Source organism: Corvus hawaiiensis, chromosome 2 (assembly GCF_020740725.1).
Source record: "Corvus hawaiiensis isolate bCorHaw1 chromosome 2, bCorHaw1.pri.cur, whole genome shotgun sequence".
In the NCBI taxonomy this organism is placed as follows: domain Eukaryota; kingdom Metazoa; phylum Chordata; class Aves; order Passeriformes; family Corvidae; genus Corvus; species Corvus hawaiiensis.
In genome coordinates, this window is record NC_063214.1 from 18,548,726 (window position 1) to 18,568,142 (window position 19,417).

General features: G+C 46.9%; 1 protein-coding gene and 1 long non-coding RNA gene across 2 annotated transcripts in view; both read right to left on the bottom strand.

Annotated features, from left to right (window-relative positions):
- Positions 1 to 2,011: 2,011 nt before the first annotated feature.
- Positions 2,012 to 19,417, bottom strand: part of CYYR1 (cysteine and tyrosine rich 1) — an 85,932-nt gene continuing 68,526 nt past the window's right edge. The window contains 2 exon segments of the mRNA XM_048293636.1: positions 2,012 to 4,276; positions 18,289 to 18,446. Of these exon segments, the coding sequence (XP_048149593.1) occupies positions 4,134 to 4,276; positions 18,289 to 18,446 (301 nt within the window). The 3' untranslated portion in view covers positions 2,012 to 4,133.
- LOC125321210 lies at positions 7,689 to 14,573 on the bottom strand. The gene is made up of 2 exons (XR_007201480.1): positions 14,214 to 14,573; positions 7,689 to 7,745 (listed from the first exon to the last, which is right to left on the bottom strand). It is a non-coding gene; the product is annotated as an uncharacterized LOC125321210 (long non-coding RNA).

Genomic DNA, 19,417 nt, shown 5'->3' on the forward strand with positions numbered 1-19,417 from the left:
TTGTAAAGTCTCCCAAATGGGTCATTAGATCTTTAACAGGCATGTCCTCCTATTTGGTATATACCCTAGAAACAGTAGACTGTCAGAGAGAGAACTGGTTTTGAAGTAGCTCTTCCTGGGGGGGGAAAAAGTTAAAGAAATGCCAGATTAAATCAAGTTTGTGAAATGCATCGTGGCTTGAAATATCCCTCATACATGACTAAATAAGACATCACACAGATTTTTTTTTCCCCCACAAACAGGACTGGCATCAAAGCATGTGCCAGCATATGCCCTTGTATGCACCTGCAACTCCTGCTGCTCCCAATCTCTAACAGAAATCCTGTAACCAGGCAGACATCTAGTGTGCTAAACTAGGAACCAAGGAGAAAGGCTCATGGGACCAGGCCCTATATTCCTCACATGGAGACCTTCGCTCTCTGCTTCCCCAGTGCAGTCTAGAAATTATGAACCAAAGTCAGGGCAACCTGAGACCACAAGAAAACCAGCAGCATTTGGTCCAAGTCCACAAACTGCCCAGGGTAATGCTACATTCACCAGCCAAATTTGTGCTAATATCCACTGCCAAATGAGAGAAGCAAAGGATCCTCTGGCCTTTCTCAGCTATAGGTTACATTTTCAGGTTTGTTTTATTATTTTTTTTCTTATTTTACAGTACAATGTCTGGCATGAGACTGAAAAAAGTCAATGTGACTAAGTAAAGACTCTTTGTACTAATGCATTCATCTGCAAGCTATTCATATGAAACAGAATAAATGACCACTGGCCGGCAATTTCTGCACTGCAGAACTTTGAATATGGAGATGTTCTTTGCACACAAAGAATCATGGCACCACAGAGTGGTTTGGGTTGTAAAGGACCTTAGAAATCATACTGTTCCATCCCACTGCCATGGGCAGAGACGCCTTCCACTAGCCTAGGTTGCTCAAAGCCCTGTCAAACCTGGCATTGGACAATTCCAGAGATGGGGCATCCACAGCTTCTATGGGCAACCTGTGCCAGTGTCTAACCATCCTCACAGGGAGGAATTTCTTCCTAGTATCTAATCTAACTCTATCCTCTGAAACCATTCCCCCTTTTCTCCTACATGCTCTTGTAAATACAAGTGCCACTCCAGTCTTCTTGCAGCCCCCTTCAGGTATTGGAACACTGATTTTTTTCAACTAAACTCAAATAATAGAACTTTACTATTGGCAAATGCTTCCATTTGTTTCACAGCAACTTTTTTGTTCTATTCTTTGTTTTATAAATCACTCAGACTCCATCCTGCTCTCTGTTTCTCTCAGTTCTACTTCTTTTCAATGCAATCATCACCTCTTTTAGGCTTCTCCATACTAGTTTTGCTGGGTTTGCTGAAAGACCAATACTTTTATGTTTTACATTCTTAGCAAGAAAAAGAGATGTGCTGTCCTTTGAGATTAAAATTACTGTCTGGCATGCCCCAGTATATGTGGATATGCAGAATATTAACTATACAAAACTGAACATTCCCAGCACTGTTTTAATAGCAAACAAATAGCTCTCGAGTACTACTAAATTCTCAACTTCCCATTTCCACAATTTTCCCTGGAATAAGTCATGTAAACCTTGTAGGTACTTTGGTCACTATGTCCTTTATGCAACATCATCAGAGGAAACATGTAATCGCAAAGCTGAAAACCAGAAAACTCTGTGATCAAAGACTTTTAGTAATTTTCCAGAAATTTCTTTTTATGCAAGAAATTTGTTTCCTAACTTGTTCTAGAGTAGGATTTACAATCTATAGGATAATTTTCTTCCTCTGTATTTTTCAGAAGACTGGATTCATCAAATACAAACTGCTCTTTGATTTGTGTGTCTCCATGTTCAGCACAAAGAAATGAAATATGAGAATGGGAAAGTGACAATACTCATTATCTATAGGTAACTTTTTGGCACCAAAATATTATCCAGATCAACTAAAACGTGCTGAGGTACTACCATAAAATGATGCAGTAGGAACTGGGTTCTCTGCAGGAAAAGCTATGTTTATTCTGTTCTTCATGTAGGTCACCATGTTGGCAGACACATCAATACCCCAGCACGTGGTTTTGAGTAGGGACTGCCAAAACACCGCACACAGAGGATTGCTCTTCGTGGGAGGATTTCAACTGGGATCTCTTGAGAGGTCAGGGTAACAGCTGAAATGTCACAGGATGTACCCAGAGCAGAACTAATTGTAAGGATAAGCCAGTTCAGGACTTGTCACCTCTGAACAGCAAAATAGAAATGAGAATGTAACTCTCCTTTCTCAGAGAAGACTCCAAGGAAACAGCAGCAACCAAACATCTGAGATGCAGCTCAGTTTTCCTCTGACCGGGTCACAAGCACCTTGGTAGCTTCTGGACTCGGCATGGCCAATGGCCACTGACCACAACACAGATCTTCTGAACTTACACTGGCAGGGACTGATGCCATTTGCACTTCAAAGTGGAATTTCAAGGGGTAAGTTTAGTCAGCCTGGAAAGGACAAATACAACTGCAAAATCTGAGCAAGAACAGTCAGTAAGGTCTTGTTCCAAGAATGTCTCTGAATAAATTTTATGCTCAGTTAAAGGTTGCTTCAGTTCTTCCCTGAATCAGTACTGAATACCAAAACCACCAGACTTAGGGGATGATGAGAGTTTGATTTTACTGGGATACAGTATCTCCTTTTTGCAAGCTGCTTTTTTATTTGTTACTACATGGATACACTTGAAAAGAACAGACAGGCTACACTGGAAGATATTTAAATACATTCTGATCTCTGTGAATCAGCAGTAACCTGCAGCTGATGCCACAGCTGTAGCACTCTCAAACTCCTCAGACACCCAACTCAAACTAAGAGCATTCAGTACTTTTAAATCCTTGAAGAGACCCACTCCTTGTGGTTTGCATATAAACCCGAGAAAAATAATAGTCTTAATGCTGAAAGATTATGCTTTAGGTAATGGAATACTCTATTCTGAAGTCAAATAGCTGCTGCAGAATTACAGTTAGCTTCGTAAGTACATGGAACATTTTAAATCATAAAGATCTGGACTGCATATAGTAGAGAATAAGTAAGGTTGAACAACATGCATGACAAATACAAAAAGTATTACTTGGTCACCTAAAGTTTTAAAATGCCCAAGACAATATTCAAAAGTAAGCAGATGCTCACAGTCTCTACCCTCATCTCTTTGCTAAGGCTGAACATCCTCATTACTGATACATAATATGATTTTAAAACCCTGGTTTTATGCAATTGAACTGAAGTAAAATCTATGATGTTTTAATATTTCTTTTGCATTTCTTCTCCCACTTGTGAGTTTTGCTGATTCAGTATTTTTATACTAAAATCAAAGTATCATTTGCTGATATAAAAGGCATTTTAGCATATTTCCAATGTATAGAGTATTAAAGTCCAGGTAAAAGTTAATCAGCTATAAATTAGAGTATTTCACATACAAAAATTTTCCTTATGTTAACATTTTAGTTCATAAACTAGTCACAAACTGCTTAAAAATAGGCACTTAAAAAAACTGCACTTGGCCAAAAATAATACCCATCATTTTTTAGTTACTAAATAACTCTAATAGCACTTCTCCTTGTAACATGATTATCAGACCAATATGCACAGTGATCATTGGGTATTACCAGCTGTAAGTAGAAACAGAAAACAGTTTCAATCTTCCTTGTTCTTGCTTATTGCCCCCATTTCAAGGAAAGGCAGAGCAGTTACCTCAGGACAACAGTTGCTGTTTTCCCCCAGAATAAGCCCCAGCAGCTGCCTCTTGCTCTTTTGAAACAGCTTGTTGAACCATTTGCACCACTTACACATTCCTACATGGGAAGAGCCCCACTTCTATGTGCTGCAGCTGAAGCTAAGAACTGGTGTTAAGCGCTACTCATCAGACATTAACTTATAGGAACTGTTTCTTTGGTCACATGTTGTTTAATCATGAAACATGATGGCCCAGAGTGGACAGTATTTTTATTCATCCTGAGCCATGGCAACCTTTGCAAGTTATTTCAATACCTGGCCACATATGTTGATGCAAAACCCAGTCTTATTTGTCCCTGAGCCAATAACATTGTCCCAATAGTGCTGGCTGTTTCAACAGGCAGTCAATATCCATGTGAAGTCATGTTAATTATTTCCCTGAATATCCAGGGATATTGGGTATGGAGGGGGGTGGGGGATACTGTATCACAGTCTGTGAGGTTGGAGTATAAGGTGGAGGTAGGTCAGCTCAGTACTCCATTTCATATTCATAACTGTATGGTGGTGGAGGCACTGCAATGGGAGAAAAAAGAAGACATAGTTAAAAACCTGTTTTTCAGATGCAGCCTTCAAGTATTTTCTTGCTGACATCCATCCATGCAGACTTGCATGCAACTGATATAAAACCTCCTGGCAATGCATTCTTTTTTTTTCAGGCTGCCATTATACAGTCAATTCATATCAATGTGAGTCATTGTTTATTGCCCTTTCCTTCACTCCTTAGCTGTTTGCCCACCAACAGGCTCTGCTAGTTACAGTGTTTGAGTACCTGTAATGGCAGATGATACCAGGCAAATGTGGCAGAGCTAAACTTTGTCAGGGTGTAGTGGTTTTGGTTCAAAATATTCATTACTTACTTATTTTCCTTCTGTGAGATAAGAATTAGGAGAAAGCAAAGCAGGCACAAACCTTAAACAGTTGCAGTACAACGAAAGAGTTTTATTACTAATAGAATTAAAAGTAAAGAGAAATAACAAGAAATTAAAGTGAATCCCCCCTCCCCCTTTCCAGCACTTCTCTCCTTTTACCCAACTCACACAAAGGATAACAGAACATGGGATGTTAGTCAGTGTTCCAGTTCTTGAAAAGTCTCTCTCGTATGCTTAAGGAAAAAAGGGTTTTCTTCAGTTGCATGTGGTTCCCAAACTGCCACTAACAGCAGACCCACCCGGAAACAATCAATCTGCTGTGGTGTAAAACATCTCTCCCATGAAAAATCTCACAGTTCCTTCACACTGCAAGACATGGGACATCACATGGGGTTATTAATCTTTTTAAGGATGAGTTATTTTGGGCCTGCACACAAAGGCTTTCTTCGCCACAAGTCTCTAAAAGCCTCTCACTGCTTCTATATAGCCTGGCATAGGCACTCTTCACAATCTTCACAGGCCACACGTGAATTCTTCATCCCCCCATGTACTTCAAATGGATTAAAGAGACAAACAGTTTGTGATATTACAGTTTCTTACCACGCCACGCAAGAAGGTTTTTAAGCCACGCGCAAGAATCGCGGCACCGCCCTCTTTTCTCCCGTCGCCATTTTCAGCTTCATCTCACATGACTCACTTTCTCTGACTCTGAAGATGCCATGTTGAAGAGTGTTCTTGTTCAGGCTTTATGGTAGAAAAAGCCTCGGTCCCTCTGTGCTGCTGGCTGCATGGTGTCCTCTTCAGTTCAGCACAAAGTGTGCTGGCTGCAGAATGGAGGATACGCCGGCTCCCGTTGACTCCGCCAGCTCTGCATGGAGAGGAGAAGGACCCGCCTGTCCCCAGAAGCCGCGCTGGATGGGTTTAGCTGTGAGCAGTCCATGGCTGGTTTTAGCTGCCTGCGGCTCTGGGACAGTCCCCCCCAAGCGACCCAGGGTCCGTGCCGCGGCGTTGGGAAAGGGGGTGTCTTGGTTTCGAAAGACGGGTGCCTGCTAAGGAAGGCAGAAGCCCCCCTTGAAGTGGCAGATATAACCCCTTTCCCTCTGAGTTATTATATTTTGAAATCAAGGGCCTTTAGGCAAAGATGTGGGAAATAGGAATAACAGTTCTTTACTATATATATTTTTATATATATATGTATATAACCAGTCAAACAAAACAACAACAACTATGGCAGTAACAGCAAACACAAACCCAGTCCCAGCCTTCTCGGCTGTCAGGCCCTTTCCCCTCGGGTGCAGTTCCGCTCGCAGCCGGCAGGGGCGCTGGCGGCTCCCGGTGAGCAGGGCAGGTGCGATGGTTCCCCCGCGGCTGCAGGGGGCGCTCCGGAGCGAGCTCGGGGAGCACGCGGCACCAGTGCCCTGGGATCCCGGGAAGGGATGGAACAAAGGCTTCACAAACCCCTGGGCAGCCGATCCCAGACTCTCGGGAACAGCAGGCTGGAACGGCAGGCTAGAGCGGCAGGGAGAAGCGGCAGGCACAAACACAAATCCCGGGTGGCAGATGAGATGTATCCAAAAGGGGAACCCCCCGGAGGTCCACGCAGGCAGGGAGAGCAGGGCTACAACCCAGCGAAAGCTCGAAGCAGCAGCGGGGCAGGGCAGCCACAGCCCGGCCTCCAGCAGGGCAGGGAAAACGGCTTTGGGATCCCGGCGTTGTTTCCCGCAGAAAAAGAAAAAAACGGCCAAGACGAGGAAACCGCAGCTCCTTTCTCTGCAGCTCCTCTCTCCCGATGCTCAGAGCGAACTGACCCCACACCCAGGTGTAGACAAAGGGGTAGCCAGGCACGCCCCACCCCCCTTTTTGTCTTTCTTAAGTACAGCTATTTGTCCCCTAGCAACATGCCTATGGGAGAAAATTCCTTTAACAGGAAAAAAACTAAAACTAAACTAAAACCCCAACAGGGGAGAAGGGGCAGTGGCCCCGGCCCGGCCCGGCGGGGCCTGGAGGCTCAGAGCCCCCCCACCTTCCAGCAGGTGAGCTTGGACAAAAGGGAATTCCCGCCCTTCCGTGCGGTTTAAATATGTAAATTGTGAGAAGTGTCATTAGTCTAAAAGACTGTCCATTAACTCAGGTTCAACCCACTACACAGGGAAAAAAGGCTGGGTGTTTATCAGATCCATTCCCTTCCAGCAGCAGCAGGGATTTATGTCATGTCAAAATTATGGCAGTCAAGGTTCTTCATCTCCACAGACACCTCAAACACCTTCTGGATCTCCAGGTGTGTGATGTGCCATGCCATGGCAAACACATCAGCATCCTGCCTCCCAGGGCAAATGCCAGATTTCTTAACATAGCTTGGGCTGAGGAAGAACAAAGCTTTCACCTTGTTCATACCAATGGAGACATCTGAGGAGAGCCCAGCATTTGTAAACTGGGTTAGGCATTTAGGATACAAGAAAAATATTCAGAAGTAGCTGAAAACTTTTTCTCAACTACTTCTAATAACTTTAAAGAAAAAGGATTCATTCAGTGACTAAAGAGACAGTAAGCGATGCAGAATGATAGCATGGTAGGAACTAAAGGCTCTGTATCAACATCCAATTAGAGTAGTCTCTACAAATTTTAAGGTCCAGAGTCTGCTCATGTCTCCATTTATGTCACCGGAGATCCTTTCCTGTCCCATCCGTAGGTGTCTCAGGCAGACTGGCAGTGAAATAGCACTAGTATAGAGTGGAAACAGAAACCTAGGATGTTTGTGATGGGGGAGAGAGACTCAAATCCCAGAGTGCCATGAAAAGCTTGCCATGCTCTCTTGAACACTGGGCTATTACAGCTGGGGTGGGGTCAGTAGCTCTGACCGAGGAAGCTGTGACTGGTCCGGAGAGATGGTCCCAAAAGGAATCACCTTCTCGAGGCCCGGTGTCTTCCCTCAGCTGCTAGCTAGGAGGGCCTGTGCAGAAGCTGTCAGCTCTTTAGTGATTGTCAGCTCATGATTTCAGCTTAGCTCTGCAGGGCAGCCTCCACGTCAGACCAGGGAGAGAGATGAGAGGCTCGTGTAGCTGGTTCCACACAAAGTAGCTTTATTGTTGGTTTGTACTCCAGCGAAGGGGAGGCTAGGGATAACAACGTAGGAGGCAAGAGAACATAAGTAACACAATAATAATTTCAATGAATGCCCACAAAGCTCCCTTAATCAAAGATGCAATTCATCCTGTTATTCCCATCATCCAAAAAGGTCAACGTGGATAAATTTCATCTTTGGACAGGGATGGGGCTTCTGAGAGGGAGTATAAGCAAGATTTGCTAGCTTTGTGGTGAGAGGGGAGGTTTTGGGGTTTAAGGAGGTTTGACAAGGGTTGAGGGAAATGGGGGTATTTTGGGGTAAAAGGGGCGGTAACATATAAACTAAGGATCAGTTTTTCAGGCTGTGTCTGGCCTACGGCTTGACTTTTGCTGTAGCTTCTTGTTCAGCTTTCTGTTTCGTCTGCTGCTGTGTGGTGGAACGATCTTTTCTCTGGTTGGTGGGCATTTGGTGACGTTTTCATCTCCATGCAGAGCTGGTCTGGTTTTTGTATTTGACTCAGGAGAGTTCTTGTTGGTGTTTGTGGAAGCAGTGTTCGTAGGGCCTAGGTATGGTTCTATATTTTTTCCTGGGAACCACTTCGGGCCAGATGGTAGCTGGACACAGGCATAGCCTCTCCCCCAGGTAATCAATTGGAAAGGCCCAGAGACCTGGTGTGATTCTGGGTCCTTCACCAGCACTGGTGGCTTCTCTGTGAGCTTAGCCTGGGTTGAATTTGAGAAGTGGTGGAGTACTGGGGGGTCAGGCTCTGATGAGGTACCATTTAGAAAGTTAATGACGTAGAGAGCCTTACAGAGTCTTTCAACAGGAGACAAAATTTCGGTTTCTCTCCGTTGCTGATTGAGGACTCTTTTGAGTGTTTGGTGGGTCCTTTCTACGATGGATTGTCCTGTGGGATTGCCAGGTATGCCTGTCTAGTGTTTTATCCCCCACTGGTTGAAGAAATCTTCTAACCTGTGAGAGGTGTAGGCAGGCCCATTATCTGTTTTGATTTCTTCAGGGACTCCCAGGGTGGCAAAGGCAAGGAGAAAATAGTTGATGACATGGACTGCATTTTCCCCTGCGTGGGCTGATGCAAACGCTGCCCCAGAAAATGTGTCGACTGACACGTGCACGTATTTGGATCTCCCAAAGGATGGGAAGTGGGTTACATCGGTTTGCCACAATTGGCAGCTGTTCAGACCATGGGGGTTGACTCCGGTACCCATAGATGGTATTTGGTAGTTCTGGCAGTTCAGGCACATTGCAATGATAGCTTTTCCTTGATCTTTTGAGAGCCTGAACATCTGACGAGGGCAGGAATGTTTTGGTGAAAAAATGCATGTGACAACTTCGCCTGGGCAAAGATGTCAGAGACGTTTGCAGTCTCTGCTGGCATGGCCAGTGCATCTGCTCTCCTGTTCCCTTCGGCAATGGGACCAGAGAGGTCGGTGTGTGACCTCACATGCATAATGTAGTAAGGCTGTTTTCTGTGGGAGATTAAATGAATTAATGTAGAAACCGATTGGTATAATTTTTGGTTGGAGACCTCTTTTAGAAAAGCATGTTCAGCCCTCATAGCTATGCCAGCGACATAAGCTGAATCTGTGACCAAATTAAAAGGTTCATCTTTAAACTTCTCAAAGGCTCTGACAACACCTGCTAACTCGGCAATCTGTGGAGATCCCTCTACTATTTGGATATCAGACTCCCATTTTTGAGTATTGGGTTGCCTCCAAGTCATGACAGACCGATAGGACGAGCCAGAGCCATCTGTAAAGACAGTCAGAACTTTGAGAGGTTTTCTACTTTGGATTAATTTTGGAATCAATTTAAAAGCTGCATCACGGTAGAAAAATCTATGTTTTGGCATGTGAATGGAAATTTGGCCTGTGTAGCTATCTAGGGCAAACTGGAGGCTCTCATTGGTCTGGAGCAACTGCTTTAGATCTCCAGTGGTCAAGGGCAAGTATATGCATGTGAACTCACACCCTGCGAGAGAGCGGAGACAAGTTCTGGCCTTTTTTATTAAATGTGCCATTACTTCTTGGAAGGTGGTTAATGTCTTTGTAGGTTGATTGCTTGTGAAGACCCATTCAAGTATCAGCAAAGGGTCTCTGAGTTGAGGGTCCCATTGGAAGATCAGTCCGTGTAAATGGGAAGCCTTACCCAAAACTGCAAACTGGAGAGGCAAGCTGGGTTCGACACAATGGGCTTGGCGTGAAGACAGAGCTTCTTGGACTTTGGTGATGGTATCTCGGGCTTCAGATGTGAGGGCATGTGGAGAGTCCAAGTCTCCGCTGCTGCTGAGGAGGTTGAAGAGGGGAGTAAGGTCTTCTGTTGTGACTCCTAGTAAGGGGCATATCCAATTTATGGATCCGCACAGGCTGTGTAAGTCCCTTAGGGTTTTGGGATCCTCTTTGATGGGGAGTTGCTGGGGTATGATGGTGCTCTCACAGATCTGGAGGCCAAGGTAAGTCCATGGGCTGGAGTGCTCCACTTTGTCCTCACGGATCTCGAACTCTGCTTCTTCTATGGCTTCAATTGTCTTTTTAAGAGTTCTGCCCAAATAAGTTTTTTTCTGATGCACAGATTAGGATGTCATCCATATAGTGGTGGATGATTGCTTCCAGGAACAGGCTTCTGATAGGGGACAGAATGTGGGCAACGTACCACTGGCAGATGGTCGGGCTGTTCTTTATGTGTTGTGGGAGGACGAGCCGGTGGTATCTTCTGAGTGGGGCTTGTTCGTTAAGAGAGGGGATGGAGAAGGCAAACCGTGGTGCGTCCTGGGGATGGAGCAGGATGTTAAAGAAACAGTCTTTTATGTCTATGATGCCTAGCATCCAGTCTCGGGGCAGCATCAATGGGGATGGCAGGCCGGGTTGGAGGGGGCCCATGTCTTCAACGACCTCATTGATCTTCCGTAGGTCATGGAGTAGTCTCCATTTGTCTTTGCCGGGCTTTTTCAGCACAAAGACAGGGGAATTCCAAGGGCTCGTGGTCTCGGTGATGTGACCTTTGGCAAGTTGCTCTTCCACCAGGGCTTCCAACGCGTGGAGTTTTTCTTCTTCAAGGGGCCACTGTCTTATCCACTTTGGGTTGTCAGTCTTCCAGGTGAGCGGGGGAGTAGATGCTAGCACACGTTTTTCAGTGGCCCCAGTCGGAAATCCTGGCTGGGAATGGTGAGGGTGGCACTCAACTGGGAGAGAAGGTCTCTGCCCCATAGGGTGATGGGGGCCCTTACCACGAATGGTCGGGTGGTCGCTGTCTTGCCCTCGGGTCCTTCAATGATGACATTTCGTTTGCTTCTCATGGATACTGCAACTCCACCAATCCCAGAGATCATACCTGCCACTGGCTCCAGTTCCCAATTCCCTGGACACTCGGAGGGGGCGATGATGGTCACATCTGCTCCAGTGTCCAGCATCCCTGGACGGTAGATCCTCTCTCCTTTACAGAACAAGCTGCACTCTATAGTCGGTTTGTTTGAGCCTGCAATCTCTATCCACATTGCTGTTGGATTGAGAGGGAGCTGTTCTGGGCAGTTCTGTGAAAGTAAAAAGGCTTGTGCAATCGGTGTTCCCTGTGGGAGAAAGAAAGGTGTGTCCGTGCAGCAAAGCTGGACAAGAATCTCTTGTCCAGGGTGCACTGTTTGTATCTCTGGTAATACAAAGAGTTGTTCTGGACCATGGAGGGTATCGCTTAGGATAAGAATGTCCCATGGGCCGTTCTGCGGTCCGTACTTTTCTGTGGGGATACAGTAAAAACTCTTGTCAATAAAGTTAAGTGGCAGTGATGTTACCAGTTGACATCTGGTTCTGATTGGTAGCACTCCGTGTGTTGGATCCTTCTCATGTGTTCTGGGATCGCCTGGGATGATGGTGCCGGCTGAGGTCCAGTTGTCTGCTCTCAGTGATCCGATGTGGGTGGGGTAGTATGGCCTTTGATTTGTTATCTGAGCGCGGGGCCTTGATACCGCACTTCGATGGAAGTTTTTTGAATGCTGCTGGTGCTGTTGCTGTCTCTGGTGCCTTTGGTACGCGGCACAACGGTCCTGGGTGGGTGACCTTTGTGGGCAGTCCTTTATAAAGTATCCAAGTTCACCACAATAGAAACAGTGGGCATTCTCCTTAGAGACTGCTGCAGCAAATGCACCAGAAACTCCCTCTGTGATGCCCTTTACAACTGCTTGGGTCATTGTGTTTTCTGTGGATGTGTGTCTGGTACAGGTCTCTACCATTTGGTCTATTGTGGATTCTGTGTCCATGGGTAGGGCCGTCAAAATATTCTTACATTGTTCATTAGCATTTGCCATGGCAAGTTTATCTAAAAGTTCCTTTCGTCCATCTGGACTCTCTATCTGTTTCTCTAAGCTAGCTTTTAAACGATCAACGAACTTAATGAAACTTTCATTTGCTGACTGTTTGATGTTAGAGAAATATTGTGTAGGAACAGAATCATCTAGAGTAAGGAGCAGCGATGTCTTTGCTGCAATAGCTATGTCTTGTAATGCTACTTCAGATAAGGTTGTAGCTTGATCTGAGGGTTTTTGGAGGTCACCTTCTCCAGCCAGTTGTTCTATTGTCCAATCTGTCTGGTTTGCATCTTTGGCATAAGAGTCAGACAATGTTTTTAAATGTCTCTTCCAATGCCTTTCCTATAACATATATTCGGCAGGGGAAAGGATGCAATTAATAATGTTTTTAATATCATGTGGTAGTAATGTATAGGCAGAGAAGGTGGCTTCTAATAAGTTTCTAAAGAAATGTGACCCTCTCCCATGTTCTTTTGCTGCCTCGCAAAGCTCTTTGACTTCTTTGTATGCGATAGGTTCCCATGTTTTTGTAGTTGATGGACCACCCCTCCTCCCTTTCCCTATAATGACTGGGAAGGCTGAGATTTTCTGGGCTAGCTCCCAGTCTCCCTCCCGGTTCGCCTCCCTGCGTGTCTGTGCCCAGTGGTCCTCTGATTCAGAATTAGAGCTGCTGCTACTGTCATCTGAAAATGAGGGCTTGGCTGTTGCAGGGCGGGGCTGTGATACAGGGGCCGTAGCGCGGCATTTTTGAAATGCCAGCTTTGCTTTAGCCAGGGCAGGAGTAGCGGGGGGTCGGGGGTGTTTTGAGGGATGGGAAGGGGGTCTGTTGTGGCAACATGGGGCTGGAGAGGCTGTACAGCAGCAGGTCGTTTGGGGGGAGGTTGGGTTGCAGGTGATGCCGGTTTCTCAATTTCATGTGGAGTCAGCATGGGCTGCAGGAGGGTGTGGGGCGGTGGTGGGCTTTAGGGCAGGAGCGGAGATGGGGATTTTGCAAGAACCCGTGGTAGGGGGAGGGGGGAGTGTAGGAAGAGAGGGATTAGTAGCAGGGATTGCGTAAGATGTAGCTGTGGGGGGAGAGAGCGGGTCTGGCGGCGTTTGCCAGGGTGGCAGGGCTATTGGCGGTGGGGGGAGGGGGGAGGGAGAGTCTGCTCCATGTGCGGCAGCCTGGGGCAGTGGCGTGGATAGCTGCATTCCACCAGCGGCGAGAGGGACAGACGCTGGCGGGGGCTGTGACGCTTGTTCCATGCCCCTCAGTGCGTGCGCAAGGCTGTGTGGGACCAGCCCCGTGTTGTACCATGCCTGCTCTGTGGGTGCAGGGAGGGGCAGCGGCGGCGGAACGCATTGCTGGGACGGGGCCGCCATGGTTAGGCCCGCGGGAAGCAGGGACGCGGCAGGGAGCAGAGACACGGCGGGGTGCAGAGACGCAGTGGGGTGGGGGGGGTCAGAGGCACCGTGAGCCGGTGCAAGAGGGGGAAGTGTGGTGTCGTGTGCGAAGGATTGCGAAATACCAGGGGGATTGGGCTGGGGGTGGCTCAGAGCCGTCCATCCCGGGGAGGGGGGATGGGTCTGGGGGTCTCGTGTGCACTGCCTGGGGGGTGGCAGCAGGACCGAGGGGGCAAGCAGGGGGGTTTGGGTATGGGAGAACTGCTGGGAATACAGGATTGGGGTAGGGAAGTGGGGCGGCCGGCGCCCCAGCCGGGCCAGGGCCGGGGCGGCAGGCGGGCTGGCCATTGCCGGAGGTGGAGAGGGGGAGTGGGAGGGGGGAAGGGCAGAGAACGGGTTTGGCTGGGGTGGGTTAGTCGCACAACACGTTTTAACCATTAAATGAAATAAAGGAATGAATTTGGAACCAGAGAGGTTTCCAGTTGCTTGAGAGGAATAGAGTTTCTTCCCCACTTTGTCCCAGAACGGATCAGAAAGGACAGAGTCTTTGGTGGCATCAGGAAAACTTTGAGATATCCAATTAGTGAAAGATTTGAGATTTTTCTTAGAAAGAACACCTTTAGAGAATTTAAAGTTGGATTTTAAGAAAAAGGTTAGAAGAAAGGGGTATAGGTCTCTCTCAAATTGGGAAAGGCTGGGTTTAGCTTGCCTATTTCCCATTTAAGTTCCTCCCTCAGCAGAAAAAAGAGAAAAAAACCCAAAAAGGACTTAAAAGTTTTTGCGTGCAAGAAAGAGAGGAGAGCCTGATTTGAAACTCACAAATTCCGTCTTCTGCTGGGGCTGGCTCCTGTTGAAGTCCAAAAACAGTCTGCTGGGGGGATGGTCCGGCCAGTTCGATCCTCAGGGGTTTCTTCCCCAGGTGAGAGAAGCGAGTGTCTCGAACTGTCCCCCTCCAAAAGGCCATGCTTAAACGTAGGTCCTTTTTTCAGAGGATCAGCACACGAACAGCTGGTTCTGTCTTGGCGTGGTCAAGACGCAGCTCAGGCCAGGAATCCAAGGTCCGGGGTCCAATGGCTGTTTGGACGCCAGTTATTACAGCTGGGGTGGGGTCAGTAGCTCTGACCGAGGAAGCTGTGACCGGTCCTGAGAGATGGTCCCAAAAGGAATCACCCTCCTGAGGCCCGGTGTCTTCCCTCAGCTGCTAGCTAGGAGGGCCTGTGCAGAAGCTGTCAGCTCTTTAGTGATTGTCAGCTCATGATTTCAGCTTAGCTCTGCAGGGCAGCCTCCACGTCAGACCAGGGAGAGAGATGAGAGGCTCATGTAGCTGGTTCCACACAAAGTAGCTTTATTGTTGGTCCGTACTCTGGTGAAGGGGAGGCTAGGGATAAGCTCTCTCTGCCCTCGCAGGGGCAGAGGGCTAGCTTTATAGGGATACAGGGGGTGGGTGTCAGAGGGTAAAGGCCAATGGATTACAAAGGATCTGCATAGGGTTTCACAGAGGATTCTGGGTCTGTCTTCTTCTCTCCATAACTGAAGAGTAGCTGCCTTCCCAGGGGGGTCCTTCTGGGAGATTGCTCAATCTCCTTATCTCAGCAGACGTCCCTCCAGGGCAGTGGCTGGGCATACCCTACACTGGGCTGCTGCTGTGCCTGAGGCAGAAGGATGAGCATCCCCACACCTGCTGTTCCTGTCCAAAACAGGTAATGACAGGGGCAGTGTTGGCCACAAGCCATGCAGCCAAACCAGGTCAGTCATTACTCCAGAAGTGTTCATGACAGCAAGGAACACAGAAAATATTTCCAAGCTTCCCCATCCTCCAAAACCTGCTGCTGCTGCTAAGAGGAAGAAGTAGTCAAACTGATATTTGCACTAGAGACCTTGAGCGTGTAGCATCAAACTGCCTAGAGATTGAGATATAAGGGTGAGTCATTGCAGGAGCAGACTTGGGGAGGAAAAAGTTACAGCCCTGGAGTTTTCATTTTGTTTTTACAGCTTTCAGCAACTATTCATTTTTGAAGTAGCTCTTCAGCGATTCATGGTTGAGAGTAATGCCATTTTCTTTCATACTCATCTCTCTACGCAAAACAATGTTGAAATGATAAGGATGATTATAGATGCTCTCAGTCTAACTGGAACATAAGGGTGTGAGGGAGAAAACAGATATTAAGACTGGTATGATAAAGAAATGCATTAAAAATATTGCATAGCTTGCCTATAAGTATACGTAATGCACCTGAGGTTTGCCATAACCTTTGCAACAGGAGGGAATATAAAGGCAGGGGATCTCTAAGAGTGGGATGACAAGGCTTCATGCAGTAAACACATTTGTGTTTTATTACAATGAACTCCCAAAGTTATCCCAAGGCAATTGCTCCTGGATTTGTAATTAACAATGTCACTGAATTGCATAAACACCATTATGCTGCATCCAGGATCTGCTTTTCTCTTCAACAATGTGGCCACTTTCACATGGTAGGTGCGGAATCAAGGCAAATGAGCCTTGCAGACCCCAACTGGCTTGGTGCCACCTCCTTTGGTGCTCCTAGAGTAGTGCAAGTTTGAAGCAGCCGGGATGGGGTCTGTGGCTCAGACCCAGGAAGCCATGACAGCTCCAGAGAGAGCTCCAGAGAGAGCTCCAGAAGGAGAGCAAGGGACAGTCCCCCAGAGGTCTGTGGCGATCCCTTGACCGCCGGGGAGCCTTTGCAGGGGGTGCCTGTCTCAGCAGGCTGTCAGCTCTTTAGTGATTCAGCGGGAGCGATTTCAGCTCTTGTCCTGTGAGGCAAACCCCAGGCCGGACCAGGAGGAGAGAGACGAGAGGCCCGTATAGCAGTTCCGCATGGGGCAGCTTTATTAGCCTGCACCCTGCGAAGGGAGGCTAGGGAAGAGCTCTCTGATCCCACAGGGGCAGAGGGCTAGATCTTATAGGGGTACAGGGGTGGGTGTGAGAGGGTAAAAGCCAGTGGGTTACAAAGGATCTGCATAGGTCTCAAAGAGGATCATGGGTCTGTGTCCTCTCTTGCCATAGCTGAAAGGTGGCTGCCTTTTCCACGGGGATTCTGCTGGGAGGTTGTGCAATCTCCCTGTCTCAGCAGGCCTCCCTCCAGGGCAGAAGCTGGGCATACCCTACACAAGTTGAGAAGTGTGATGCAGTGGGTGGCTCTACACCAAGCTGGCTCATACATAGCCCTGTGTACCAGCTTGCACTCACTTCAGACACAACTGCACTGCCCCATAGGCAAAAGGGGTCCCTACTGTCCCCTGGGATGCCCCAGACCCTGTGACAGCTCTGGCTTAGACCCTGTGCCTTCCCTGCTGCTCCCTGCACCTAAATAAACATTACATCAAAACAATTTTATCCCACAGACAAGCTTGCATTGAGCACGTCCAACACTCGGCTAACTTTGACCAAGGCACAAACATGGCCTCTGCACCGTGTCCCTGCCTGGGCTGGCTAGATGATCTCCAAGGTCCACTCTGTAGGAACCCAGAGTGCTGAGAATATTTCTCTGTCTGTTTTTAAGGGTTCTTACCCCCCCAAACAACACTGTTTTAGCTTCAAACCTTGGAAAAAATTACCGACAGTCAGACAACAACTAGAAAATACAGTGGTGTGAATTAGGTGATAGACTACTATGTAAGATTGTCACAGGGTGAAAAATTTAGAGGTTTTAGGCTTCTCTTTGTAGTAAATAGATAAAAGTAAAAAATATCAAAATGGAGGATTGTTGTTGTTCTCTAAACCTTCTTCTTCTTCTTCTACTACTCCATATTCTGCAGTAAAAGTGCTTTGGAATGATTGGATAGAAAATTCCGCAGTTCCTAGTCGTGTTACTGAATAATTGGTAAGAAAGTGAAAATAATGTACATTTTTAGTAACTATTGGCTAAAATATCTTTAAAAGGCTATGTAAATCTTGATAATTGGGCTCATTCCTACTTTTCTTCCTTCTATGCTGTTCCTCTGATAAGACTTAATAAACAACTATCTGGAAGCACTGAAACTAAAGGAGACATCTCGGTTTATCTTTGAAACTCTTTGCAAGGACTTTCAGCAAATTCTCTCCCATCAGGAGAGACTTAATTTATGGCATGGTAAAGTGTCACACTCAAACCCAAAGCATTCTAAGATTCTATAACCATGGTCCAAATTCATATTCCAAGTTCCAGTTCAGGCATGGTACCAGGTGGACGCAGAGATGCAGCACTGCGTCCTAGCCACCAGTCCCTCCTGGGACACACACTATGGAACACCCTGCAGAGATGCCTGTGTGCTTTTGCAGAAGTTACCTGGGATCCTGCAGCACCCAGCAGTGCTTGTGATCTCTGGCCGAAAACTAGTCAGCTCAGGTTGCATTAGACTCCACATCACCACTCAAAGCCTTTGCACCATGGTCCACAGACCTTAATGTCCAGGTTTTCCCATCTGTGATATGCCTGGTCCCCATTATATTGGACAATGCAAAGGAGCTGGCTGTACATGAACAAGAACAAATACAGAAACCAGAACACAAAAGAAGAACAACTGATCTATTGCCAGAGAGCCTCTGGCACAGGGAGAAGGTTTGTCCTGCACAGTGCAGCACTGCCCTGAGCAAGGACTTGACATGCTCCTGTAGGCACCATGAGCCACCCAGCTATGAAGTGTGTCACCTGGCCAGATCTCCTTAGCCTACTCAGCAGCTGAATAAACCTGCCCAGGCAGAGCTGCGCTGCCAGACACTGTGCACTGAGCTGTCCTGCCTTTCTCAGCAGGACTTGTGCTGTTCCATCCGGACTGAGAAGAGCCTCCTGCTGCAGTCACATTCCCCATTTACTGTGGAGCCGTAACTACCCAAGGATAACACTCCTGCCATGAGCACAGGCACTCTTGCAGGACTGCCACTTTGCTTCCTTACTTGGGTATGTGTTGATGGTATTGATGTGCATTGTTCTGATAACCTCTACTCGAGTCCCATGGCTGCTCTTCATGCACATGCAGATGCAGATGGCAATCCCAGCAATCACTCCCATTATAAATACTATGCCGAAAACAATTCCGGCTATTGCTGTGCCTCTGCAAGGGGAATGGAAACATGCAGTCAGACTCAGAAAAATAATGTTTACAAAACATAATTCTTTTCTCAAGAGAAGCCCCTATTTGAGAAAAAAAACCAACATATTAATTACTGAAAATGCTGCAAATTTTGATCCATTGAGGCATGTGAATAGAAAAAAATTAAAGATCTGAAACCAAAATGAGAAACTCTTTCAAAGTCACCTTTGCAATTGTGCCAGATCACTCTGCTGATTTACCATATATTAAATCCTCCCGTTCCAGGGCCATCTGAATTTATCTACTTTTAAACACTATGAGGAAAAATTCCTTCCCTTTCTCCACATAAGATCTTTTATTTTTTTCTGAAAGGTATTGGTATGATTTTCTTTTGAAAAGAAAGCCTAAGTTATCCCTAGCAATATATTTCAGAAGCATCCATGTGCATGATGTACTTCTGTAGAGTATTGTCATTGTTTTATCTAAGTCAAAAAGTCTTTCTGCTGTGCTTCTGAGCCCACAGATTAAGGAGAGCCTCCTCTTCTCAAGGCTAAGCAGCATGAAGCAAAGCAACACCCATCCTTTCACACTGCTGCTGCTGCAGCCAGCACACATATTTGAGGCTTAAACAATTTCTTTTAAAATGGTCCAGAGGAAGGAATTTAACTCAGCCCTGGAAGTAATGAATCAGACTTTCCTTGAAATTTTAATATGGAGAAAGGAAAGAAAGCCTTATTGCACTCTCACATTGGAGAACACCCTTGAAAAACCTCCAAAAATGTCACTAAGAGACACTGAAGAGCTTCCAATAATACTAAGAGCAAAATCAGCCTGTTGGGGTCTCCCCCTCTGCCATGAAGCCCTGGGAGAGGGGCCCTGGGGGGGAGACACGGGGTTTCCCTGCCCCTAGTCAGCCTCATTCCCGGTTGGTTGGTTTGTGTTCCCCTTTGTGGGAAGGACCCTGGGGTCCCGTGACTGGGGGAGTTCCTGAG